Here is a 27,706-nt window from a genome sequence, read left to right as displayed (position 1 = left end):
GGGTCCGGATGCAGCCCAATCACCTTCTCAATCCGGCCCGCGGACGGTCCAGGAATCAGTGTGTTTTTACATGAATCAAGGAAGTTTTTAATATTTAATGCTGTACTGTTTTTAACACTTGATTGGGAGCCGCCCAGAGTGGCTGGGGAAACTCAGCCAGATGGGCGGGGTATAAATAATAAATTATTATTATTATTATTATTATTATTTATTATTTATTTATTTATTTATTTATTTATTTATTTGTATTTTGGTTAAAATGCATCTCTGGGTTATTTGTGGGGCATAGGAATTTGTTCATTTTTTTTCAAAATATAGTCCGGCACCCCACATGGTCTGAGGGACGGTGGACCGGCCCCCTGCTGAAAAAGGTTGCTGGCCCCTGCTCTAGGTAGCTTCTTGAGAAATAAATAGAAGGCAAGAAACCTGGCGTCCTCTAGAAATATCAATGCATATTCCATAGCTCCTTTATGTGGGGTGGGGCATGTTTCCCCCCCTCCCCCAAATTTCAGAAGTTTTGGCAGTTCTAGATACGCTGCCGAAGTCCTAATGCAGGGTTTCCCAAACTTGGGTCTCCAGCTGTTTTTGGACCACAGTTCTCATCATCCCTGAGCACTGTTCCTGCTAGCTAGGGATGATGGGAGTTGTAGTCCAAAAACAGCTGGGAGACCCAAGTTTGGGGAACCCTGGCTGGTGGGTCAAGGGCTGTGCCTGGTTTCAGGTTCTGAAGGGCCCTTGTGATTTGCCTTTTCTCCCCACGCTCTGCATTTCTGTCGAAGGCGCGCTGATTCGCTTCTTGCAGGGGCAGATTCAAAGCCGTCGGCAGCCCCATAAAACAGGAGGCTGCGGGGGGGGGGGCACAGCCAAGGGCAACGCATGTGACTTTCCCCTCTACAATGAGCCCAGCTGCTCTGCTCCCCAGAGAGCTGATGTTGTGTTCGCAGGGTCACGTTGGCAGCAGGTGGAGTGGCAAGCTCAGATGCTTCGCAGGGCTGAGCTGTGCTAGCATTGCTCCCTCTCCTTCCTTCCCGTTAACTCCGAGGGTGTCTTTTACCCTTCTCTCTGCACTGCAGATGATTTTCAAAGGGCACATACATAGATCCAGGGTTTTGTGTGTGTACGACCTTCCACAAAAGTGCTGCTGAATGTGATAGATTAAAGGTAAAGGGACCCCTGGCCATTAGGTCCAGTCGTGGCCAATTCTGGGGTTGCGGCGCTCATCTCAAAGGGCACATACATAGATCCAGGGTTTTGTGTGTGTACGACCTTCCACAAAAGTGCTGCTGAATGTGATAGATTAAAGGTAAAGGGACCCCTGGCCATTAGGTCCAGTCGTGGCCAATTCTGGGGTTGCGGCGCTCATCTCGCTTTATTGTCCGAGGGACAGCTTCCGGGTCATGTGGCCAGCATGACTAAGCCACTTCTGGCAAACCAGAGCAGCACACGGAAATGCCGTTTACCTTCCCGTACTTATTTATCCACTTGCACTTTGACCTGCTTTCAAACTGCTAGGTTGGCAGGAGCAGGGACCGAGCAACGGAAGCAGCTACCAAATCAAGAATCTGTCCTCCAATTATTATTATTATTTTATTTTAAGAAGGTGGCATTTCTGTAGCCCTGAAGATGGCAGCATGATGCGTGAAAGTACCGTATTTTTACGTGTTAAAGAGGTTTTTTTTAATTAAACTATCATATTAAAATTTGGGGCTCGTCTTATACACGGATAGTGCGTCTGGGGGACGTGTTATATGTTCCTTCCGGGACCCGAAGACCCTCCCCAGCGATTGGGTGTGTTATTGGTGGCTGCGGCAAGGGCTGGGCTTGATTGGCTGTTAGTGCAGCACCTGGGCAGGCGAGGTGACAGTGGATTGGTGGCTTTTGCGACGACGCATGCGAGTGGCAGCGTAGAGCAGGCAGGCGGGCGATTTTCCACAATCCCCCCTAAAAAAAAATCTCAGCAACTCTGGGCATTTCCCAGTTTCTAAATTTTTACTCCCCCAAAATAGGGGGCGTCTTATACACAGAAAAATACGGTATGTGGGCAGTGCCTGGTGAAATCTGAAATTGCAGCGTCTCCCCCATTGTCTTGGCTTAGGCGTCTCTGCTCTTTTAACAGGGCTCCTTGGCCCATGACTTAGTAAAGCAGAACAAATTAAGCAAGAGAAGCAATGGTGCCCATTTGCATAACTTCTACAGGTCACAAGCTTCTGTTTACATCACCGAGTTTCCTGCCTTGGTGCACAAGCACAGCAGTAACCAATGGGGTGCTCGCTAGATGCTATCGGACTACAGCTCCCATCATCTTTGATTGTTGGCCATGCAGGCTACAGCTGATGGGATTTATAATCACAGAGTTCCAATGGACTCGCGTGGGTCGTCCATCCCCCTGCAATGCAGGAATCTCAACACGTGGTCCCCCATCCAGTTTGTAACCAGACCAGACCCTGCTTAGCTTTGCAAAAAGCGCTAGCAGTTAGCACGTACAGCCCAGCCCAGATCCTCTAATGCAAAGGGAGCCAGGGGTTTCTTGTCCTTCCTTTTGCAGGCTTAGAAAATGACAGCGGCCTCTCTGGTTTTTTGTTAACGCAGGGGATACGATCACAGGCGTGAACGGGCTCAATGTGGAGGGGATCCGACACCGTGAGATTGTGGAGATCATCAAAGCGTCTGGGAACGTGCTCAGGTGAGTGTGTGGGAGATTATTTGGGGGGAAGGGCCAGCCGACCCAGAAGGCATTGCTTGTCCACAGGGGTGGCGAAACTGTCCCTAACCAGCCGCCACTAATCAGATTCTTGTCCTGTCTAGGTTAGAGACCTTGTACGGCACTTCCATCCGCAGGGCAGAGCTGGAAGCCCGTTTGCAGTACCTCAAGGTGAGTGATGTTTCTGTGAAGAACACGCAGCAAAACGAACAAAGCAGCACAACGAGCTTGTTTTTATTGAAAGAAGTTTATCAATGCAAACACCTGGCTTGTACAACACAATACAAAACAAAATAGTGAAAATACAGGGAGTGCATGCAGCTGAATGGTTTGACTAGGATAAAGTTTGCAAGTTTTTAGAAAAACGTAGTACAGTGGTACCTTGGTTTACAAACACTTCAGGTTACAGACTCCGCTAACCCGGAAGTAGTACCTCGGGTTAAGAACTTTACCTCAGGATGAGAACAGAAATTGCGCGGCAGCAGCGGGAGGCCCCATTAGCTAAAGTGGTACCTCAGGTTAAGAACGGACCTCCGGAACGAATTAAGTTCGTAACCAGAGGTACCACTGTACTCATCTTAGTCTCTTTTAAGGCCTACAGGAAACAAAACTGTTCCCTTGTTGGCTCACATTCTGGTTTCCTAGTAAGGGGTTGGCTGCTGTCACCTGGCAAGGTGGGCTACATGTTTTCCTGCTGTTTTCCGCTCGAGCAAGGGCAGTCAAACGCATGGAGCGTGACCCAGGCTCTGTGTGTTTGGCTACCGCTGTCCCCAGCAGAATAAGTCTAAGAGAGCCCCCCATCTTGCGCAAGCCGGAGGCGAGGTGGGGTCTCTGTTAGACTTCTTCAGCTGGGAAGCACAAAGCCAGCAGCCACGACTCACCTCACAGCCAAGCAGGAGCTGTTTAACGGAGCCCCCATCCCACCGCTGGCAGGACGGAGGCTCCGTAAAACAGCTCGGCTGAGGCAAGGGCAGCCAAGCAGTTGAGGGAGGAACAAGCTGTATTGTGTCTTGTTTCTCCCTCTGCACTGGTATGAGGGGCAGACTGCGATGGCGGTTTCACTCAGTATAGCGCTGGCAAAACCGCTGCAGCTCCTGTGTCCCTCTAGCTCAGGGGTCAGCAAACTTTTTCAGCAGGGGGCCGGTCCCTCAGACCTTGTGGGAGGCCAGACTATTTTTTTTGGGGAGGGGGGAATGAACGAATTCCTATGCCCCACAAATAACCCAGAGATGCATTTTAAATAAAAGGACACATTCTACTCATGTAAAAACACACTGATTCCCGGACCGTCCGCAGGCGATTGGGCCAGATCCGGCCCCCAGGCCTTAGTTTGCCTACCCATGCGAGTCTAGCTTATTTCTTCCTCAGCATGCTAGAGAGAACTGGCAACGCTGGTGGTTTTACTAGCGATATACTGCCTAGAGAAACCACCATCGTGGTCTGTCCCTCATTACCGGTCCCGGGCGATATATCACCCAGGCCTAAGATAGCAAGGAGCTGTAGTTTGGTACTGAGAGGCACCCTGGTGGCTTTTCCTTTTAACAGCAGCCAGCTGGACCTCGTATATACAATGCAGGGCCAGCGTGGTACCCGGCTGCGAATTAGTATTTTCCAGAATCTTTTGTTGTGTCTTTTTTCTCGAAAAAGGGTTGCTGGGCCTTTGTGGCTGGATAGATGAAACCGGCCATGCCTTCCTCATCCTCAAAGTGGGGGTGAAGCTCTATAGCCTATGTATACCTGCAAATGAAATGAGCAGGAATCAGACCCAAAGTACCACTTTTAGACAAGATTAATCAAGCAGATTTTGAAACACAAATGAATGCTGGCCTCTCTCTCCATTGCAGCAAACGCTCTATGAAAAATGGGGGGAGTATCGGTCGTTGATGGTGCAGGAGCAGCGCTTGGTCCGTGGTGAGTGACAGAGATACATTTACAGGTCTCCTGGGCCAGTCGTCCCTGTTCTGGTACCCTCCAGATGTTGTGCTACAACTCCCCTCACCCTGGACCGTTGGTGATGCTGGCTGCTGCTGAGGGGAGTCCCAACAGCAACTGAAAGGTGCCAGGTCAAGGCTGATCTAAACTAGAAGTTCCCAGTCTTGGGTCTCTAGCTGTTTTTGAACTACAACTCCCATCATCCCTAGCTAGCAGCAGGGCCCAGGGGTCAGGGATGATGGGAACAGTAGTCCAAAAGCAGCTGGAGACCCAAGATTGGGAAACCCTGAGCTAAGCCATTTCACAACTGCAAGGACTAGAAATGGCTGTTTTGAGTGCACAAAAAAAGTCTTTTGACCTATAACCTTGGAAGTTCTCTTTGACAGACCCCAAATGCCACCTCCAAGTGCTATAATAATAATAATAATAATAATAATAATAATAATAATTTATTTGTACCCTGCCCATCTGGCTGGGTTTCCCCAGCCACTCTGGTTTATCGCCAACCATGATGTTTGGCTGGTGATACATCGCCCACCCCTAAGGACTGGTGAAGACCTGCTCTCTCTTGTACCCGCCCCATAGCGGGTACCTATGTACCTCTCTTTCAAATCAGAACCAGTGAAGGCAGTGAAGGTCCTGTGTGAGTGCCTGGAGGCGGTTAGAGGATGGATGGCGGCTAATGGATTGAGGTTGAATCCTGACAAGACAGAAGTACTGTTTTTGGGGGACGGGGCAGGCGGGTGTGGGGGATTCCCTGGTTCTGAATGGGGTAACTGTGCCCCTGAAGGACCAGGTGCGCAGCCTGGGAGTCACTTTGGACTCACAGCTGTCCTTGGAGGCGCAGGTCAATTCTGTATCCAGGGCAGCTATCTACCAGCTCCACCTGGTACGCAGGCTGAGACCCTACCTGCCCGCGGACTGTCTTGCCAGAGTGGTGCATGCTTTAGTTATATCTCCCGCTTGGACTACTGCAATGCGCTCTATGTGGGGCTACCTTTGAAGGTGACCTGGAAACTACAACTAATCCAGAATACGGCAGCTAGACTGGTGACTGGGGGCGGCCGCCAAGACCACATAACACCGGTCCTGAAAGACCTACATTGGCTCCCAGTACGTTTCCGAGCACAATTCAAAGTGTTGGTGCTGACATTTAAAGCCCCAAACGGCCTCAGTCCAGTATACCTGAAGGAGCGTCTCCACCCCCATCGTTCTGCCCGGACACTGAGGTCCAGTGCCGAGGGCCTTCTGGCGGTTCCCTCACTGCGAGAAGCCAAGTTACAGGGAACCAGGCAGAGGGCTTCTCAGTAGTGGCACCTGCCCTGTGGAACGCCCTCCCACCAGATGTCAAAGAGAAAAACAACTACCAGACTTTTAGAAGACATCTGAAGGCAGCCCTGTTTAGGGAAGCTTTTAATGTTTAATAGATTATTGTATTTTAATATTCTGTTGGACGCCACCCAGAGTGGCTGGGGAAACCCAGATGGGCAGGGTATAAATAATAAATTATTATTATCATTATTAACTGGAACCCTTCTTCCCTGCTAGGGATCGTGGTTAAAGACCCCAGCATCTATGACACCCTGGAATCTGTGCGTTCCTTCCTGTACGGAACTAGGCTGGCCGGAGGCCCTGCTGCCCCTTTTGGGGTGCTGTTGCCAGGATCGGGGAGCACCTACAGCAGCGTGGGCTGCGTCAGCACCGCCACGGACGAGAGCGAGGATTCAGTCTACCAGACCTGCTTCTTTGACTCTGCCGACTCCCTGGACGTTGTCCCCGCAGCCGCCCAGCCCTTGCGCCCACGCCCAACGCTCACCCGCAGCGCCAGCGTCAAATGCACAAGCAGCAGCAGCAGCAATGGAGTCGCACGGTTCTGGGACAGATCATGCGACCAAAAGAACTCCGCAGCCGCCCCGAGGCCCAGGAAGAGCAAACCGGGGAGCTTCCGCAAGAGACTGCTGAAATTCATCCCTGGGCTGAACCGTTCCCTGGAGGAAGAAGAAAGCCAGTTGTAAAAGGAGATAGCGTCGCGCAAGGGCAATTATTTTGGTGGGGTGGGGCGGGGTGGCCGGCAGTCTCAGCTTTTATAAAGTTGGCTTATTTATTTATTTATTTATTTATTCGACCAAACAAAGTGGATTCAAGCACCCCGCCGGGTTGTTTTCTCGGTGGATTCGAGGATTCCGATAAGATCCCAAGCGCCAGCAGGTGTGTGTTAGGCTGTGTTTCTCGGGATCCAGGTCGTCGGACAGATCCGGTCACGAACCTCGAGGAGAGAAGCAATTGTGGGGGGGGGGGGCGGGAATTAGCTCGGAAGGAAATGTGACAAATTGTCAAGCCAAAGAAGCGCGAGAGATCTGGTATTCTTTGTCCCGTGGAAGGATTGTGGGGTTGTTTTTTAAGAGTTAGATTCTTCCACGGAGCAGGGTCAACCGAATCTGTGAATGCTACTCAGTTTGTTCCTTGCTCTATTGAAAGGGTTAGGTCAGGTTTCCCGAACTTGGGTCTCTAGCTCTTTTGGGGACTACAAATCCCATCGTCCAGCGAGCTACGGATAATGGGAACTGTAGTCCAAGAACAGCAGGAGGCACAAGTTTGAGAAAACCCGTGATTCCTGGAAGAGGGGGGGAAGAACTGGGAAATGGAGTGCTCCTTCCAGCTCCCAACCAGCCAAGGATTAAAGCGGGGGGAGCCGACACAACAACGTATTGAGAGTTCAGGGTGCCCTGCAGACTGTGGGCTTTGATTTAGGACCTGGAAGATGTATTAGCAGAAACGGCATGTTGACCCTAGGGCATGAAGTAGCATTTGAGGTATATATAAAAGGTAGAGTTAGAGGAGAGCCCAGACCTGGGGGGGGAATGGCTTTTGGTGGGGAGGGGCTTTAAAAAAAGCTGCAGTATGTGGTATTTGCTGGCAGACCTTGAACAAGGGAAGAACTTGGGCCCAGGGTCTTTCAGCATTAAGTCTCCACATCCCTGTGATATCTGTCAGTGTTGGAGAACTACCAAATTAAATTAGGCAGGCCCTGGTAGGCCCCCAACCATCTGTGGCAGCAAATATCTTGTCACGTACTGCAGTGGCATTTCTAATATTGAAAATCTGGCAGCAACGTTTGGGAACCCCTCTTCCCACCCCACCCTGTGCATTTGTGGTTTTTCTTTTGAGCTGCTGATCTCTCTAATCTCAGAGGAGGCCTCTTCCACCGGCCACATCCTGCCTGTCTCGTCACCTCAGGAGGCCGGATTCCTCCTCCAGTACTTTAAAAAAAAAGAAGTTGATGCTTTTATACTTTTTGTCTCGATATTTTCTACAGTGACTATTTAAAGGAGGCGAAGGGCTACTACGGCAAAGGGCTACTACGTTGTTTTGTGTTCTCCCTGTCAGCCACGTTAAAGGCTTTCTCTAGCTACCAGGAAATAAGAGCGAAACGTCCGCTGAGGAACCCCAGTTTGGGGGTTTGTTTCGGTTTTAGGCTCCATCTCCTCAGAGCCTTTAAGAGGATTCCTGTCGCTTGGCCTTCTGAACTACTGGGTCCCTGAGAAATGGAAGCCAGGCTGAGTGAATGCCTTAACAGGGTGGCATTATTCCTGTAAAAGCTTTACTTCTCGTTCAAAGCAATGTTCTGGTTATAAAAGCAATCAAAAAGGGAACTTTCTTCTTCTTTTTTTGCAACTCTAGCTCAACCTTATCTGAGGAAGTAGCTGCAGGAAGGGGGAGGCGGGTGACACGGCGTCAAGAACAGGCAAAGTTGCATATTTGTATCTCAAAAAGAGATGCCAAACCTTTGAGCTAGGACAGGCGGTTGCTGTTACTGAGTACACCCAATACATGCAAAAAAACGTGACCCAAGTAAAGGGGAGTGGGCTTTTTTTTTACAAACATGCACCCATGGTTTCAGGTGTTTGCTTGTTCTCTTTTGATAAAACATAGTAAAGACTTTTTGCAATCAAGTTGTGGTGGCGAGTCTCATTTTGCACCAAGTTCTCCGTGGTCTGTCTGAACTAGCTTCCCTGAGAAACTTTCCGTATTTTTCGCTCCATAAGACGGCACTTTTTCCTCCAAAAAAGTAAGGGGAAATGTGAGTGTGGTCTGTCTGAACTAGCTTCCCTGAGAAACTTACCGTATTTTTCACTCCATAAGACGTACTTTTTTCCTCCAAAAAAGTAAGGGGAAATGTGAGTGCGCCTTATGGAGCGAATGGCACTTCGCAGAGAGGTAGAGCTGCGCAGCCCCCCTTCAGCGAAGCGGGAGCAGAAGAAGAAGAGGAGTTTGGATTTGATATCCCGCTTTATCATTACCCGAAGAAGTCTCAAAGCGGCTAACATTCTCCTTTCCCTTCCTCCTCCACAACAAACACTCTGTGAGGTGAGTGGGGCTGAGAGACTTCAGAGAAGTGTGACTGGCCCAAGGTCACCCAGCAGCTGCATGTGGAGGAGCGGAGACGCGAACCCGGTTCACCAGATTACGAGTCTACCGCTCTTAACCACTACACCACACTGGCTCTCAGGAACGGAGGAGGAACGGAGCCCCTTCTGTTCCTTCTCCCGCTTCACTGAAGGGGCGCTGCGCAGCTCTCCCTCTCTGCGCAGCGCCGCTCCTGCGAAGGAGAGGCGCTGCGCAGAGAGGGAGAACTGTGCAGCGCCCCTTCAGCGATGCGCCCAGGAGAGGCTGCGCACGGTTATCCCAGAAGCCAGGACAGCCACACGGTATCCCAGAAGCCGGATCCCTCTTGCTGTTCTGGCTTCTGGGATTCAGAATAATTTTTTCTTGTTTTCCTCCTCCCAAATCTTGGTGCGCCTTGTGGTCTGGTGCATCTTATGGAGCGAAAAATACAGTATGTTTTCCAGACAGATCTTCAAATTTCATGGATGGCCAAAGCAGCAAACAGTCGCTGCTCCCCAAACCTGAGCAGTGCTTGTCAAACTTTTGACCACAGTCAAGCGCAGTTGGGCGTCAAGGGGTGGGAGAAGCAGATGGATCTTTTCTCCCGCTGTCCGAGCTTTTGAGCCATCCCAGCTGGGTGCTGGAGGCCCACCCAAGCCAGTAATTCAGCATTTCCTCAGTACTGCTGAGTCCAAGCTTTTGCTTCCCTGCGGGTTTGGTTTGTTCCGTGCTCTGAGGCAGGGTGTGCCCCAGCTGCCTTGTTCCGTTCCTGTCCCTTGCGGTCACCCTTAATTGCATAGGGAACTGTCCTGCCTGGCCCAAAATAAACCCAGATCAGAGGCAACTCTTGTTTAACTTTGGAAAGAGCAGGTGCTATGTGGCCTCTCTATGGAAGCATTAATCACCCTTCCCCTTCGGCTAGCTTCTTCTACAAGGCTGCAGCCAGCTTCTCGACCGGCTTATAATAATAATAATAATAATAATAATAATAATAATAATAATAATAATAATAATTTTTATTTATACCCCGCCCTCCCCAGCCAAGGCTGGGCTCAGGGCAGCTAACAAGCAATAATAAAAACAAGTTGAATGAATGCAACTTAAAAACAAGATTAAAATACAACATTAAAATATTGAAACAGTAAAATGTTAAAATGCAGCCTCATCACAGGAGGAGAAAAGAAAAAGAAAGAAGGGGGGGAATCAAATTGGCTCCAAGCCAAAGGCCAGGCGGAACAACTCTTTCTTACAGGCCCTGCAGAAAGAAATCGGATCCTGCAGGGCCCTGGTCTCATGAGGCAGAGCGTTCCACCAGGCCGGGGCCAGTGTTGAAAAAGCCCTGGCTCTGGTTGAGGCTAATCTAACTTCCTTAGGGCCCGGGACCACTAGGGTGTTGCTATTTATGGACCGTAAGGTCCTCCGTGGGGCATACCAGGAGAGGTGGTCCCGTAGGTACGAGGGTCCTAGGCCGTGAAGAGCTTTAAAGGTCAAAACCAGCACCTTAAATCTGACCCTGTACTCCACTGGGAGTCAGTGCAGCTGGAAAAGCACTGGGTGAATATGCTCCCATGGCAGAGACCCCGTGAGGAGCCTCACTGCAGCATTCTGCACCCGCTGGAGTTTCTGGGACAGCTTCAAGGGCAGCCCCGCGTAGAGCGAATTACAGTAGTCAAGCCTGGAGGTGACCTTTTGAAATGCTCGGCAGGTCGCGCAACACATAGGAAGGTAATGGTCTCCAAAGTATGTCCTAAGCCGTTTTAGAGCTTTAGACAATTACTCTGAAGTGTGCTCAACTTGAAAAAGATTGCCTTATCCCTGGAAACTGTGGGGAACAGAGGAAAAGGGTCTATGTGAGTGTCTGGAGGCAGTAGGAGGATGGATGCAGGTTAATGGATTTGGGTTAAATCCTGACAAGACAGGAGTACTATTTGGGGGGGCACTCCCTGGTCCTGAATGGGGTAACTGTGCCCCTGTGTCATTTTGGACTCACAGTTCTCCATGGAGGCGCAGGTCAAATCTGTGTCAAGGGCAGCAGTCTACCAGCTCCATCTGGTACGCAGGCTGAGACCCTACCTGCCCGCAGACACTCTCGCCAGAGTGGTGCATGCTCTGGTTATCTCCCGCTTGGACTACTGCAACGCGCTCTACGTGGGGCTACCTTTGAAGGTGACTCGGAAACTGCAATTAATCCAGAATGAGGCAGCTAGACTGGTGACTGGGAGCGGCTGCCAAGACCATATAACACCTACATTGAATTGTGCTTGGAAATGTACTGGGAACCAAAGTGTTGGTGCTGACCTGTAAAGCCCTAAATGGCCTCGGCCCAGTATACCTGAAGGAGCGTCTCCACCCCCATCGTTCAGCCCGGACACAGGTCCAGCGCTGAGGGCCTTCTGGCAGTTGCCTCACTGCAAGAACTGAGGTTACAGGGAACCAGGTGGAGAGCCTTCTCGGTAGTGGCGCCCGCCCTGTGGAACACCCTCCTGTCAGATGTCAAGGAAATAAACAACTATCTGACTTTTAGAAGACATGTGAAGGCAGCCCTGTACTGGAAAGTTGGTTTAATTTTTTATTATGTTTTTATATACAGCGGTACCTCGGGTTACATATGCTTCAGGTTACATACGCTTCAGGTTACAGACTCTGCTAACCCAGAAATATTACCTCGGGTTAAGATCTTTGCTTCAGGATGAGTACAGAAATCTTGTGGCAGTGGCGCAGCAGCAGCAGGAGGCCCCATTAGCTAAAGTGGTGCTTCAGGTTTCAGGTTAAGTTTCAGGTTAAGAAGTTACAAGTTACAGTTTCAGGTTTAGAACAGACCTCTGGAACGAATTAAGTACGTAACCAGAGGTACCACTGTATCTTGGGAGCCACCCAGAGAGGCTGGGGCAAGCCAGTCAGATGGGCAGGGTACCATTATTATTATTATTATTATTTCACAATTTTGGGACTATCAATTAAAAGGCCAAGCTCCAAGCTCAGGACTAGGGGACTTGTGTCTAGATGCTGTTGGATTACAACTCCCAGCAGTCTAGTCAGTGTCCGGGATGATGGGAGTTGCAGTTCAGTGACATCAGGAGGACCAAAGTCTTTCCACCTCTGGTGCAAGCCTGGGTAGATCAGTATGAGCCTTCACCAACATGGTTCCTGCCAGATGTTTTCGACCACAACCTCCATTAGCTCCAGACAGTGGAGCTGATGGGAGTTACAGTCCCAGGTACCTGCAGGGCTCTGGCTGGTAAAGGCTGCTCTGGAGCCACCATTTCTTGGCCTACCTAGACCTGAAAGCAACTGAGGCTGGAACCATTCACATGATACATTTAATGATGCCACTTGTGGCTTTTCCCAAATAATTCTGGGAATTGTAGTTTAAGGGTGCTGAGAATTGTTAGGAGGCTCCTATTGCCCTCACAGAGCTCCATTTCAAGACTTCCCGGTGAAGAGGAATTGGTGATTAAACCACTATGAGAATTGTAGCTCTGAGGGGAATATGGGTCTCCCAGAACTCACAGCACCCTTAAACTATAGCTCCCAGGATTCTTTGGGGGAAAGCTAGGACGAAAGTGGTGCAGTGCTTTAAATTTGTGGTGCGAAAGAGGCCACCATTAAACAGGATTGGGTCCAATCACTGCCTAGACACTTGGCCAAACGTACACTCTTAAGTTCCATAACAAATATGGGATGTCAGTGTAGTCAATTAAATACCCTGCCTAAGGGTTATAAGAAAGCTATAACCCAGCTTGAGCCACATAGGATACAAATGTGATAAAACTGCTCTAGATGAAAAGAGAAGGGTCTCTGATTATAAGATTGCTTCTCCAATACTTCCAGAGCACCAACGGCAAAATGATTATTTGAGTGTGTTTATACAATCTCATAAGTGCTTATTGCCAGTTTTTTTGGCCCTGTCCACCCATCTGCTCAAGACAGCACGCAGAAAAGGGCAAAAACCACATAAAACACGACTTTAGGAGCTCATGACAAAAAATGCAGAGAGTCAAAGGGGGAAAGGAAACTTTCCACATCAGCTACACTAATTCTGCTAAATGACAGCAATAAATCTTTATTTAGAAATGCTTAGAGTTCATTTTAGGGTGAATTTGCCTTAGCCAAAGAATTTCGTGCAGATTCTAATACGTTCCACAGTGGCTCTTTTAAATGAATTAACAATGCAACTCCTATGTGTGCCTATGGGAAAGTATTCCCAACTGTGTTCAACAAGGCTACTCCCGAGTTTACTGCAGTTAGGATTACAGACCCCAACGATAGCAGAGAACCATTTTCAAATAGTGTCCGCCAGCAGACCAAAAACAATCTCTTGCGAGAGGGGCATTCCCAGAGGTAGAGAAGGGACTGGCGCTATCAGCAGCGCTTAGCTGTAGCCTTGGGCTAGAACAGCACAGTATCTTGGCAAATGCGATTCCGAGCTTTCGGCGCTGTGGGTTAAACCACAGAGCCTAGGACTTGCCGATCAGAAGGTCGGCGGTTCAAATCCCTGCGACGGGATGAGCTCCCGTTGCTCTGTCCCTGCTCCTGCCAACCTAGCAGTTTGAAAGCACATCAAAGTGCAAGTAGATAAATTGGTACCGCTCCGGTGGGAAGGTAAACAGCGTTTCCGTGCGCTGCTCTGGTTCGCCAGAGCACATGGCCACATGACCCGGAAGCTGTACGCCGGCTCCCTCGGCCAATAAAGCAAGATGAGCGCCGCAACCCCAGAGTCGGTCACAACTGGACCTAATGGTCAGGGGTCCCTTTATCTTTACGTGGCTCAGCAGCCGAGCATCTTCTCTGCATAGCAACGGCCCCAAGTTCAGCTGCTTGGGAGTTCCTGGTAAGGCTGCAAAAGACTCTTGTCTGAAGCCCTGAAGGTCCACCTGAGACCCAGGTAGCACAGGCCAGGGATGGGGAACCTGTGATCTTCCCAGTGTTCAGCCGTCAACTAGCATGGGCCATGATGAGCAACAACTGGAGGACCAACATGTTCTACACTCCTAACATTGACAATAATGACCTAGATAGACCCAGTGGCCCGGCTCTGTGTTAAGAATTTTTCTAGTATTCCAAATGCGAAGGCTGCTTTTTGCTGTTGTTAGCCGCCCATCTGACTGAGTTGCTGCCACTCTGGGCAGCTCCCAACAAAATTGTTGTTGTTGTTGTTTAATCATTTAGTCGTGTCCGACTCTTTGTGACCCCATGGACCAGAGCACGCCAGGCACTCCTGTCTTCCACTGCCTCCCGCAGTTTGGTCAAACTCATGCTGGTAGCTTCGAGAACACTGTCCAACCATCTCGTCCTCTGTCGTCCCCTTCTCCTTGTGCCCTCCATCTTTCCCAACATCAGGGTCTTTTCCAGGGAGTCTTCTCTTCTCATGAGGTGGCCAAAGTATTGGAGCCTCAGCTTCACGCTCTGTCCTTCCAGTGAGCACTCAGGGCTGATTTCCTTCAGAATGGAGAGGTTTGATCTTCTTGCAGTCCATAGGACTCTCAAGAGTCTCCTCCAGCACCATAATTCAAAAGCATCAATTCTTCAGCGATCAGCCTTCTTTATGGTCCAGCTCTCACTTCCATACATCAATACTGGGAAAACCATAGCTTTAACTATACAGACCTTTGTTGCCAATAAAATATTAATTATTAAAAGCACAATAAAACCTCAACCATTAAAAACGTCCCTCAACAAGACTGACCAGATGTCTCTTAAAAGTCAAATACCGTATTTTTCACTCTATAAGACGCACTTTTTCCCCTACAAAAATTAAGGGGGAATGTGTGTGCATCTTAGGGAGTGAATGCAGGCTCCATGGCTTCAGTGATAGCAACACAAAGCCTCCGAAGTGCAGTGGAAGCGCTCCCGCTGCACTCCGGAGGCTTCGCATTGCTTTCGCTGAAGCCTGGAGAGCGAGAGGGGTCAGTGCGCACCGATCCCTCTCACTCTCCTGGCTTTGCTTCGCTGGAGAGGCGCTGAGCAGCTTTCCCTCTCTGCGCAGTGCCCCTTCAGCGAAGCGGGAGGAGAAATGGAAGGGGCTCCATTTCTCCTGCCACTTCACTGAAGGGGCGCTGCTCAGAGAAGGAGAAGATTTGTTTTTCTTGTTCTCCGCCTCTAAAACAAGGTGCATCCTATGGTTGGGTGCGTCCTATAGAGCTAAAAATACAGTAGTTGTTTCTCTGTTTGACAATTGATGGGGAGGGCGTTCCATGGAGCAGGCGCCAGTGTGATGTAGTGGCTAAGAGCGGTGGACTCGTAATCTGGTGAACCGGGTTCACTTCCCCGCTCCTCCACATGCAGCTGCTGGGTGACCTTGGGCCAGTCACACTTCTCTGAAGTCTCTCAGCCCCACTCACCTCACAGAGTGTTTGTTGTGGAGGAGGAAGGGAAAGGAGAACGTTAGCCGCTTTGGGACTCCTTTGGGTAGTGATAAAGCGGGATATCAAATCCAAACTCTTCTTCTTCTACCGAGAAGGCCCTCTGCCTTATTACCTCACCCAAGCTTGCCAAACTCCTCCTCTTCTTCTACCGAAAAGGCCCTCTACCTTAACCCCACCCAAGCTTGCCAATCCCCTGGCAATGCCTTCTAGGTCATTCTCCATCCCATGCTTCAGTTTGGGATCCGTGGTGGGTGGGTAGGTGGCTAAAACTACACCTGTGAGGTGTTTCTGGAGTCTAGGTGGGGGGGAAGAACTTCCAGCCTTCCTTGTGCAAGAGTAAGTAACATGGGGTTGGGGATATTGCAGACCCTCCAAGTCTCCCTATTTTCCAGGGACAGATTGACAGAAGCCACCCTGGATTCTGATTTGATCCCAGAATATCCCGCTTTTCTTTAGGATGTCCCTATTTCCATTGGGAAAACATTGGAGGGTATGGAGTTGTCCAACTCCCGAGCCATCTGAAGACAGCCCTGCATGGGGAAGTTTTTGAAAAGTTTTTATTATGTTTTTATGTACAGTGGTACCTCAGGTTAAGTACTTAATCCGTTCTGGAGGTCCGTACTAAACCTGAAACTGTTCTTAACCTGAGGTACCACTTTAGCTAATGGGGCCTCCTGCTGCTGCGCCACCGGACCACAATTTCTGTTCTCATCCTGAAACAAAGTTCTCAACCTGAGGTAATATTTCTGGGTTAGCGGAGTCTGTAACCTGAAGTGTATGTAACCTGAAGCGTATGTAACCCGAGGTACCACTGCATGTTGGAAGCCACCCAGAGTGGCTAGGACAACCCAGTCAGAGTGGCGGGGTATAAACAGCAAAACCATCATCATCATCACTGAATAGGACGTCCCTATTTTGGGTATGATATTGTTGGCCTCTTAACATCCTGATTTGCCCCCCCTTCGAAGCTGCAAATAGGCAGGACCTTTTCTTTCCTCCCAGTGCGCCCCCCCCCCCAATATTCATCCTTCTGCCAAGGGCACTCAGCGAACTAACTAATTGGCTGTGTTTCGTAGGGGTGTGGGGGCTGCTAAGGCTTATGCTTGATCCTGGGCCTGGCTTACTTGAATGAAAGCACACAGACACACTCACCATCTGTCACCTGGCAGGTTGAGACCAACTGTTCCACTTGTTCAGAGAAAAACACACACATTTAGCTGGGTGGGTGGGGAGCTCTCGGCAAAAACCCTTGCCACAAGCAATCACCGTACATCTGGGAATAAGCACCCAGAATCCCAGGTTTTTATGCCCCCTACTGCAAATCCCTTTCAATACAGGGGGGGAGAATCTGAAACTAACACCTTCTATCTCAATTACACTGGTACCTTGGTTCTCAAACTTAATCCGTTCCGGAAGTCCGTTCCAAAACCAAAGCGTTCCAAAAGCAAGGCGCGCTTTCCTATAGAAAGTAATGCAAAATGCATTAATCCGTTCCAGACTTTTAATAACAACCCCTAAAACAGCAATGTAACATGATTTTTGCTATCTAACGAGACCACTGAGCCATAAAATGAAAGCGGTAAACAATGTACTGCAGTCACACAATCAATCAGTAGCTGAACTGGGTTCCACACAGTCACAAAAACAAAACAAAAAGAGCCGCAAAAATGAAAACACAAAATAGCAAAAACAGACAGACCTCGGCGTAACACTCAAATCGTCAGCGTAACACTCAAAACGGAAGTGTGGCACTCCAAACGGAGCACGTTCGGCTTCCGAAAAAAGTTCGCAAACTGGAACACTTACTTCCGGGTTTGCAGTGTTTGGGTTCCAAGTTGTTTGAGTACCAAGGCGTTTGAGAACCAGGGTACCACTGTAGTGGCTGCCAACTTTTCTGCAAGCCCTTGTTGCTCTGCCTTTAGTGACCAGCTGAAGATAGGCAGAAATCAGCAGGTGAATCTTTTTTCATGTCAAAGACCTTAGCAGATGCTAATCATTACTGCTTCTGCTGTGGAAAAGCGTCAAAGGCTGATTTCTACACTTCAGTCTGTATTAAAGGTACAAGGAGCAGCCTTCGTTTTTTCCTGATCATCTGGGAAACCTAACTCCAGTTGGTCCCTAGCTTCAAAATACAGCTATAGAAATACTCCCCCCCCAAAATAAATAAATAAAATTAGAGCCTCAGTTTTGAGGAGGTCCCCTCTGCAAACTACCATCTGGAGGGGCAACCTTAGGCAGCCACTTACACATAACCAAAAACCGTGCACATCTAGAAATAATTAGCATTAGAAATAAGTACTGTAAGTAGAAATGCAATATTTCTCACCATATTAGGGAAGACTGCAACCCAGGGTGTGGGGTGTTGATGGGGAACATCAAGGATCCTGCTCTGCATTCCTCTGCCATCTTCATCTTTAAATCAGAAACTTATACCAGCCAGTCCTTTGAACCAAGGATTGTCCTTTAGAAATTGGATGCATGCAATGTCCTCTCTCTGCCTCCTGGACAGCCAATCCTCCTCCTTTGTGGATGAGCTCTGTTGCTAAAAGGCAGCAACAGAAGCCCAGTGAAAGCAGTTCTGCTTGGAAGCCACCGTTTTAATTTCCCACAATGCCTCTGACGTAGCATTGCTCTGGGGCATTGTGGGAAATTTAAAGAGCCCTTTCCAACCCGGGGAATTGAAGAGCAGTCACGGCCAGTGGACTCTACACCAATGCTGTGGATCCTAAAACCCTTCTGGGATGCTGCATAAAAAAATCAGGGCTATTTCTAAATATCATTGAATTGCAAAATTCAGCTGTATGGGTATTCCCTGATTACTTGGTCATTGGTCACAGCTGAATGGAGAATAAGCTACATTGGAAAGAAACCTGCTTAAAGTCAAAGAACATTTAAACATGGCATTAATATCTGGGGTACGTGATCCAGCTTTGAGTGCTACTAGGAGTTTTTCAAATCAGTCCTGACAAATCCTCCTGCTATTTCACCCTTTTCAGGGGACACATCTCATTCCACTTAGCTAGAATGTACTCCAGGACAGCAACAGCCCTACATTTGGGGGGGCGCTCCTGAAGCTTCAACTGCATTGGAGTCCCCTTTGCAACCTGCAACAAACAAGGCCTGGGTTACCACTGTTATCTTCTTCCACGGAGTTGTTCCCCGACAGATCGCTGCAACTTTACAACATCTGTGCTACTGGCTCTCAGACTTTGGAATTGTTAAAATATATACAGTGGTACCTCGGATTAAGAACTTAATTCATTCTGGAGGTCCGTTCTTAACCTGAAACTGTTCTTAACCTGAAGCACCACTTTAGCTAATGGGGCCACCTGCTGCCGCCAGAGCACGATTTCTGTTCTCATCCTGAAGCAAAGTTCTGAACCCGAGGTACTATTTCTGGGTTAGCGGAGTCTGTAACCTGAAGCGTATGTAACCTGAGGTACCACTGTACAACAAAGAATTCATCAACTTGAGTCGCGTGACTCAAATTGGGTCTACTAGACCCCCTCAATTTTAAGCAATGGGAACTAAAGTTGTTTCTGGGGTCCTTCCGGGATTAGAGGCCCAGAAGCTCAAAGCCTTCAAATGTCCCTTTTTTTCAGGGACAGTCCTGGAGCTATCCTGGTTTCTGATTTGATCCCATAATGCCCTGCTTTTCCTTAGGAAGTCCTTGTTTTCATCAGAGAAATGTCGGAAGGTATGGAATAGGACACCCCCAGGGCTTTTTTTCAGCCGGAACTCACCTGGACTCAGTTCTGGCACCATTGCCATTATAAGAGAACAAGGGAGGTTCTTGGTGCGTTCTGGCACCTCCTTTTCTAGAAAAATAGCACTGGACATCCTTTTTTGATTGCAGAAATGTTGGAGGGTATGGAAGCCATAGCTGTCAACTTTTCCCTTTTTTTAAGGGAAATTCCCTTATTCCGAATAGGATTCCTCGCAAGAAAAGGGAAAAGTTGACAGCTATGTATGGAAGCTTACATACACAAGGGACACGGGTGGCACTGTGGGTTAAACCACACAGAGCCTAGGACTTGCCAATCAGAAGGTCGCGGTTCAAATCCCCGCGACGGAGTGAGCTCCTGTTGCTCGGTCCCTGCTCCTGCCAACCTAGCAGTTCGAAAGCACATCAAAGTGCAAATAGATAAATAGGTACCGCTCCAGCGGGAAGGTAAACGGTGTTTCCGTGCGCTGCTCTGGTTCGCCAGAAGCATGCTTAGTCATGCTGGCCACATGACCCGGAAGCTGTACGCCGGCTCCCTCGGCCAATAAAGCGAGATGAGCGCTGCAACCCCAGAGTCGGCCACGACTGGACTTAATGGTCAGGGGTCCCTTTACCTTTTTATGGAAGCTTAAGCTTCATTATAGAATCATACAGTTGGAAGGGACCTTGAGGATCATCTCGTCCAACTCCGGAAACCAATGTCCCCACTGTGGAAGGACGTGTGGATCCAGAATTGGCCTCCACAGTCACTTACGGACTCACCATTAAAACCATGTTTATGGAAGACAATCTTACATGGTTAAGAGTGGTCGCCAAAGAAGAAGAATGTAGAAATATGCAGCTGTCCCATAGTTTAGTTTATACTAAAAAAATGTACTAAAAAAAGTATGGTGTTGGAGGAGACTCTTGAGAGTCCCATGGACTGCAAGAAAATCAAACCTATCCATTCTGAAGGAAATCAGCTCTGAGTGCTCACTGGAAGGACAGATCCTGAAGCTGAAGCTCCAATACTTTGGCCACCTCATGAGAAGAGAAGACTCCCTGGAAAAGACCATGATGTTGGGAAAGATGGAGGGCACGAGGAGAAGGGGACGACAGAGGACGAGATGGTTGGACAGTGTTCTCATAGCTACCAGCATGAGTTTGACCAAACTGCGGGAGGCAGTGGAAGACAGGAGTGCCTGGCGTGCTCTGGTCCAGGGGTTCACGAAGAGTCGGACACGACTAAACGACTAAACAACAACAACAAAATGTAGTATAAACACTGATAACTGGGAAACACTGGCCTGCGAGTGCTCCAACTGGAGAACAGCCTTTACCAAAGGTGTCATGGGCTTTGAAGACACTCAAACTCAGGATGAATGGGAGAAACGTGCTAAGAGGAAGGCACGCTTGGCAAACCCTCAGTGTGATCAACTCCCGCCTGGAAACCTATGTCCCCACTGTGGAAGGACGTGTGGATCCAGAATTGGCCTCCACAGTCACTTACGGACTCACTTTTAAAACCATGTTTATGTAAGACATGGGTAGGCAAACTAAGGCCCAGGGGTCGGATCTGGCCCAATCCAGCCCACGGACGTTCCGGGAATCAGCGTGTTTTTACATAAGTAGAATGTGTGCTTTTATTTTAAATGCATCTCTGGGTTATTTGTGGCACATAGGAATTTGTTCCATCCCCCCCCCCAAAAAAAATATAGTCCAGCCCCCCACAAGGTCTGAGGGACAGTTGACTGCCCCCCTGCTGAACAAGTTTGCTGACCCCTGTTGTAAGACAATCATACTTGACTACAAGTGATTGCCAAAGAATAATAATGCAGGAATATGCAGCTGTCCCATATGGGGTTCGAACCTGCAACCTTGGGCATTATCAGTACCATGCTTGAACCAACTGATTTACATAGTAGATCCACCCCGGGTCCTGAATACAGAAATGAGTCTACAAAAAGCCCTGAGATTGTGGCTTCAGATCCCTGGACAAAGTTTCTTCCATCACAGTGCCGTGTGAGCAGAAGCAACACATTTGCCCCAACGTTCCCTCCCATGCAAATGAATGGGTTGCCTTCCATTTAGCACGCAAATGAATGGGTACTTTCCATTTAGCATTTAAAACAAGGGGGTAGGGCTGTCGTGCATGCGTATAGAGCATGCTTTGCATGCAAAAAGGCCGAAGTTCAATTCCTTGTGTCTACAGGTAAAAAGGGACGCGGGTGGCGCTGTGGGTTAAACCACAGAGCCTAGGACTTGCTGATCAGAAGGTCGGCGGTTCGAATCCCCGCGACAGGGTGAGCTCCCGCTGCTCGGTCCCTGCTCCTGCCAACTTAGCAGTTCGAAAGCACGTCAAAGTGCAAGTAGATAAATAGGTACCACTCCGGCGGGAAGGTAAACGGCGTTTCCGTGCGCTGCTCTGGTTCGCCAGAAGCGGCTTACTCATGCTGGCCACATGACCCGGAAGCTGTACACCGGCTCCCTCGGCCAATAAAGCAAGATGAACGCCACAACCCCAGAGTCGGCCACAACTGGACCTAATGGTCAGGGGTCCCTTTACAGGTAAAATAATAAAAAAAAGATAAAGGACTCCTGGACGGTTAAGTCCACTCAAAGGCGACTTTGTTGTGGCACTCTTCTTGCTTCAAGCCGAGGGAGCTGGCGTTTGTCCACAGAAAAGCTTTCTGGGTCATGTGGCCAGGATGACTAAACCACTTCCGGCGCAACAGAGCACCGTGACAGAAGCCAGAGCGCATGGAAACGCTATTTACCTTCCCGCTGGAGTGGTACCTATTTATCTACTTGCACTGGCGTGCTTTCGAATTGCTAGGTTGGCAAGAGCTGGGACAGAGCAGCAGGAGCTCACCCCGTCGTGGAGATTCGAACCGCCAACCTTCTGATTGGCAAGCCCAAGAGGCTCAGTGGTTTAGACCACAGCGCCGCCCGCATCCCTGGCCTCAAAAGACCTCTGCCTGAACCCCTGGAGAGCTACTGTCAGTCATTGCAGACGTAACTGAGCTAGGGCCTGGTGTGATATAAGACATATTCCTGGGTACCTGTATGACAACAAGAAACTGCCTGCCTTTAGTAGCACACGAGTCTTTTGGCCACCTGTCGAAGCCACGGGTAGTGTTATTGCCTGAGGCTAGGGCTGGTTCTCGGTTGATGAGCTTACATAGCAGGTGGGTTGCTGCGAGGGTGAAGAGCAGGTCAGGATGCGGGCCTCAATTGTTGCTGGGTAATCACACAATCTGCAGCTGGCGGAGTTTGGAGAGGCAAGGGGCTGGCTCTATAAATAGGAGTCACGCCATTAGGAACAAGCAGGTGTTGCTGTTATCTCAATGCTCACCTGGCCCTGGTTGTCATAGTACCTGGAGCCTGGCGGTTCAACGATATTCCTGCAGCATGACTCCTGTAACCTAAGCGAAGAGGAAATAACGTGAGCAGCAAGCTGGGTGACCATGCAAGGAGCGCCAACTTTGTCTCTGGCAAAGCATCTCTTCCTCTAACAGCAGCCCAATAGGCTGGAATTCTGTGGGTGAAACCTCGGGGCCATCTCCTTGCCAGCGGAGGTTTTACCTGCTAGATTTCTGCAGTTGAGGCATGTGTGTTATTTATTTACTTATTGAATTTCTATACCGCCCTATACCCGGGGGTCTCAGGGCAGTTCGCAGAATAAAATCAAAGATATAAAACCACAAAACATGTACCTACAGGACCGCCTCTCCTGATAATAATAATAATAATAATAATAATAATAATAATAATAATAATAATAAATAAATAAATAAATAAAAAATATTTATTTATATCCCGCCCTCCCCAGCCGAAGCCGGGCTCAGGGTGGCTAACAACAATAAAATAGTACAACATTCTAAAAGCATTTCATTATAAAATTAATTCAACTCAAATTAATGGCAACCATTGGGCTAGAGTTCTGTGAGGGTTACCAAAGGAGGGGGTCAGGCTGTGCCCTGGCCAAAGGCTTGGTGGAACAGCTCTGTCTTGCAGGCCCTGCAGAAAGATGTCAAGTCCCACAGGGCCCTAGTCTCTAATGACAGAGCGTTCCACCAGATCGGAGCCACAGCCGAAAAAGCCCTGGCTCTAGTTGAGACCGGCCTAACCTCTCTGTGGCCTGGGACCTTCAGGATGTTTTTGTTTGAAGACCGTAAGTTTCTCTGTGGGACATACCAGGAGAGGCGGTCCCGTAATATATAAATATTTTTAGTTTAATCAATTACTTATTGAATCTATATACCGCCCTATACCCGGGGGTCTCAGGGCGGTTCGCAGAATAAAATCAAAGATGTAAAACCACAAAACATGTACCTACAGGACCGCCTCTCCTGGTATGCGCCGCAGAGGACCTTAAGGTCCACAAATGACAACATTTTGGAAGTCCCAGGTCGCAAGGTGGTTAGATTGGTCGCAGCTAGGGCCAGGGCCTTTTCAGTACTGGCCCCGACTTGGTGGAACACTCTGTCACAAGAGACTAGGGTCCTGCGGGACTTGACATCTTTCCTCAGGGCCTGCAAGACGGAGCTGTTCTGCCTGGCCTTTGGTTTGGACTCAGTCTGACACTTATTTTTTCCCTCCCTTATGGTTTTGATCTATGGGCTACTTTTAAAATGAGGCTGCATTTCAAATTGCATTTTAACCTGTATGTTAAATTGGTTCTTTTCCTATTATGATTTTACTGTAATTTTACTGGTGTTAGCCGCCCTGAGCTCGGCTCTGGCTAGGGAGGGCGGGATATAAATAAAATTTATTATTATTATTATTATTAAAACAAAAACAACAACTCAATAGCTCCCCCAAAACAAAACACATTTTAAAGGGGCTTTACATCTATTGATTGCACTTGAAAGCAAAATGCATTGACAAAGATATATAAATAACATTCAATACATCTTTACAATGTAGGACACATCATAAAAACTGATCCATTGCAAAATAAGCATCATGTAAATAAAATATATCAATATTTTCTTAAATTGCTCCCAGTAAAGTATAACATCCTGCACTTCAGAATTCAAACATAAACCTTCTGTCTGGCTAGCCTTTCCTTCTTTTGCCTTAGCCTTATATAAATATTTTTAGTTTAATCAATTATACCACACATCCCAAACAGCCAATCTGCTATTGATAGCCATTATTAAGTTTTCATTCATTATGTAAAAATCATTACTACTTTCACATCCTGCCTTTCCTTCATCACGGGACTCAAAGTGACAATCCATGGGATTCCCTGCTCCTGTTGAACTTCTGCCTGGTGGCTGCAGCACCTACATTTAGGCCACATCTTGAGACTGTAGTTTATTTCACCAGGAAAGTGTGCCATTCCTGCACTTCCTGCACTGCAAGTTCCTGCAAGGTTGTTCTATTCCCAGCCTGAGAACAGTTGCTACTATCCCATAAGTGAAGGGTTCTGTGCTGGAAATGGATTGGAGCGCATTGCTAAATTTTAGAATCTCACAAAAGCTCTTATTGTTTTGTTATCCTAGCTGTCCTTGGCGCAACCTGAAATCTGTTCCACACCTTGCCGAGGCTCATCTAACAGGTTCTTTTAATTGTGCGAAAGCAATTAACATGCTTATTTTTAAGAATTCAAAGAGCTGCCTCGTTGGTCTCCCGACTGGGGCCGCAACATGTGGGGAGAGGGATCTAATCACCACCGCAAGGAGGGAACCAGCTCTCTGCATTCCTCCTATATCGTTTTCCAAGGCAGGTTATATTGGGGAAACCTAGTGGTGTTTTGCAACTTTCTGACTAGTTGCAGGAGCTTAGCCAGACCTAGTAGAGTACATGCAGAATCCACGGAAGCAATTGGCGACTTGGCTGCAGACAGGATAGACGAAGCAGGAACCAGGAACTTGTAGTTAGGTGTTTATTATATACAGTGGACTATTTACAGGAACAGAACACAGATCTTTTGCTAGCTCTCTCTGACACGACTCACAACTCCTACACTGACACACAGAACTCTGAACCTCTGAACACTGAACTAACACATTCCAGTTAGTAGGCCATTAATTATCACTCCCTTGAGAGAGCTTGACCAATCAGGGAGCGGCCTCCATGCCTCTGTTATCACCAGGCAGACTTACTCCTTCAGATTGCCTTCTGGCTGTCTGCCAAACCTTAATTGACTCTGTGTGAGTAGCTGCACATACACAGTTTCCCAACAGGTTATCGTATTTGCTTTACGGTTCTCGCCATGCTACAGTTGCCCCCTTCAATGTTCTCTAACGGAGAGGTGGAGAGAACCTGTGGCTCTCTTGGAATACGGTGGTACCTTGGTTCTCAAACACTATGGAACCCAGTTTGCAAACTTTTTTCGGGAGCCGAACATGCTCCGCTTGGAGTGTTAAGCTGACGATTTGAGTGCCACACTTCCGTTTGGAGTGTTACGCCGAGGTCTGTCTGTTTTTGCTATTTATTTTGCGTTTTCGTTTTTGCAGCTCTTTCTGTTTTGTGTGGAACCCAGTTCAGCTACTGATTGATTGATTGTGTGACTGCAGTACGTTGTTTACCGCTTTCATTTTATGGATCAGCGGTCTCGTTAGATAGTAAAATTCATGTTAAATTGCTGTTTTAGGAGTTGTTTTTAAAAGACTGGAACGGATGGATCCATTTTGCATTACAGTGGTACCTCAGGTTAAGTAATTAATTCGTTCCGGAGGTCCGTTCTTAACCTAAAACTGTTCTTAACCTGAAGCACCACTTTAGCTAATGGGGCCTCCTGCTGCCGCTGCGCCACCGCTGCACAATTTCTGTTCTCATCCTGAAGCAAAGTTCTTAACCCGAGGTACTATTTCTGAGTTAGTGGAGTCTGTAACTTGAAGCATATGTAACCTGAAGCATATGTAACCCGAGATACCACTGTACTTTCTATGGGAAAGTGTGCCTTGGTTTTGGAACGCTTTGGTTTTGGAACAGACTTCCAGAACGGATTCAGTTTGAGAACGAAGGTACCAATGTAGTTGAAATCCGGCTCCCATCAACCTTGCCCATTGGCCAGGCAGAAGGTAGCCTCCAGAGAGACCTAGAGGTTCTCCCTGCCCTGCTCTAATGGTTCAAGGGCCTGTGGGGTGTGACTTTTGGAGTGTGTGCCCCTTTGCAGACGTCCTCACAAACGTTCCCACCGGGAACTGGGCTTGGTAGAGTCGTCAGGCTGACCACACAAAAACCTCTTTTGCTTTACTTCTCATTTCTCTTCTTGCTTCGCAACAGGAATTATATAGAATTGCTGAGAGTATGAGGAAACATCTTCCTTGACCTTTCATTTTGGGAACCAAGTAGCAGACAGGGGGTCTGCTTTCCTTAACCTTTGTCTCTGTTTCCAAAAGACGGTGCAAGAGAAGGCTGGTTTGGGCCTCTAAACTGGGAGGACTAGACCCATCGGATGTCAAGGAGATAAAGAACAACACAACTTTTAGAAGACACCTGAAGATGTTTTTAACGTTTGATGTTTTATTATGCTTTTATATGTGTTGGAAGCTACCCAGATGCCGGGTATAAATATTATTATTGCTGTTGTTCTTGTTGTTATTATTAATAATAATAATATTTCAATAACTCTTTCTCCACCAGTTGGTGGAAACTGCAAGAGGGTGTCAGCACAGGTAGCTCCCTGGGTAGAGCATGAGATTCTTAATCTCTGGGTCCTGGGTTCGAACCCCACCTTGGGCAAAATATTTCTGCATTGCAGGGGGTTGAACTAGATGACCCTGTGCCGGGTCACTTCTCACTTTATGAAGGGGGTGTGGGTGGCGCTATGGTCTAAACCACTGAGCCTCTTGAGCTAGCCAATTGGAAGGTTGGCGGTTCGAATCCCCCCGATGGAGTGAGCTCCTGTTCCTCTGTCCCACCTCCTGCTAACCTAGCCGTTCAAAAGCAGGCCAGTGCAAGTAGATAAATAGGTACCACTGCGGCAGGAAGGTAAACAGCATTTCCAAGTGCTCTGGTTTCCATCACGGTGTCCCATTGTGCCAGAAGCGGTTTAGTCCTGCTGGCCACATGACCCGGAAAGCTGTCTGTGGACAAACACCAGCTCCCTCAGCGAGGTGAGCGCCATAGTCACCTTTGACTGAAGCTGGGACAGAGCTCACCCTGTCATGGGGATTCGAACCACCGACCTCCCGATCGGCAAGCCCAAGAGGCTCAGTGGTTTAGACCGCAGCACCACCCACATCCTTTGTTGTTGTTTAATCGTGTCCAACTCTTCGTGACCCCATGGACCAGAGCACGCCAGGCCCTCCTGTCTTCAGTCCCCTATAATGAGAAGAACATCCTTCTTTGGTGTCACTTCTATAAGGTGTTGTAAGTCTTCATAGAACTGGTCGATTTCAGTTTCTTCAGCACCAGTAGTTGGTGCATAAACTTGGATTACTGTGATGTTAAAAGGTCTGCCTTGGATTCGTATCGAGATCATTCTGTCATTGTTGAGACTGCATCCCAGTACAGCTTTCGCCACTCTTTTGTTGACTATGAGGGCCACTCCATTTCTTTTACGGGTTTCTTGCCCACAGTAGTAGATATGATGCTCATCCGAACTGAATTTGCCCATTCCCGTCCATTTTAGTTCACTGATGCCCAGGCTGTCAATATTTA

The 27,706-nt window shown here is 48.3% G+C and overlaps 1 protein-coding gene and 1 long non-coding RNA gene across 3 annotated transcripts in view; one reads left to right on the top strand and one right to left on the bottom strand.

The window, feature by feature from the left end:
• Positions 1–7,488, top strand: part of TAMALIN (trafficking regulator and scaffold protein tamalin) — a 41,448-nt gene extending 33,960 nt beyond the window's left edge. The window contains exons 5-8 of the mRNA XM_053375067.1: positions 2,590–2,683; positions 2,806–2,872; positions 4,546–4,612; positions 6,182–7,488. Coding sequence (XP_053231042.1) covers positions 2,590–2,683; positions 2,806–2,872; positions 4,546–4,612; positions 6,182–6,648 — 695 coding nt within the window. The 3' untranslated portion in view covers positions 6,649–7,488. The remainder of the gene's footprint in view (positions 1–2,589; positions 2,684–2,805; positions 2,873–4,545; positions 4,613–6,181) is intronic.
• Positions 3,409–27,706, bottom strand: part of LOC128407106 (uncharacterized) — a 50,737-nt gene continuing 26,439 nt past the window's right edge. For both annotated transcript variants that reach the window (XR_008328718.1, XR_008328717.1), the window contains exons 2-4: positions 22,443–22,512; positions 17,711–17,826; positions 3,409–4,438 (exon numbers count right to left, since the gene is read on the bottom strand). This is a non-coding gene — a long non-coding RNA (uncharacterized LOC128407106). The remainder of the gene's footprint in view (positions 4,439–17,710; positions 17,827–22,442; positions 22,513–27,706) is intronic.

Source organism: Podarcis raffonei, chromosome 2, assembly GCF_027172205.1.
Source record: "Podarcis raffonei isolate rPodRaf1 chromosome 2, rPodRaf1.pri, whole genome shotgun sequence".
NCBI lineage: Eukaryota > Metazoa > Chordata > Lepidosauria > Squamata > Lacertidae > Podarcis > Podarcis raffonei.
This window is presented reverse-complemented; position numbering and strand designations above follow the sequence as displayed.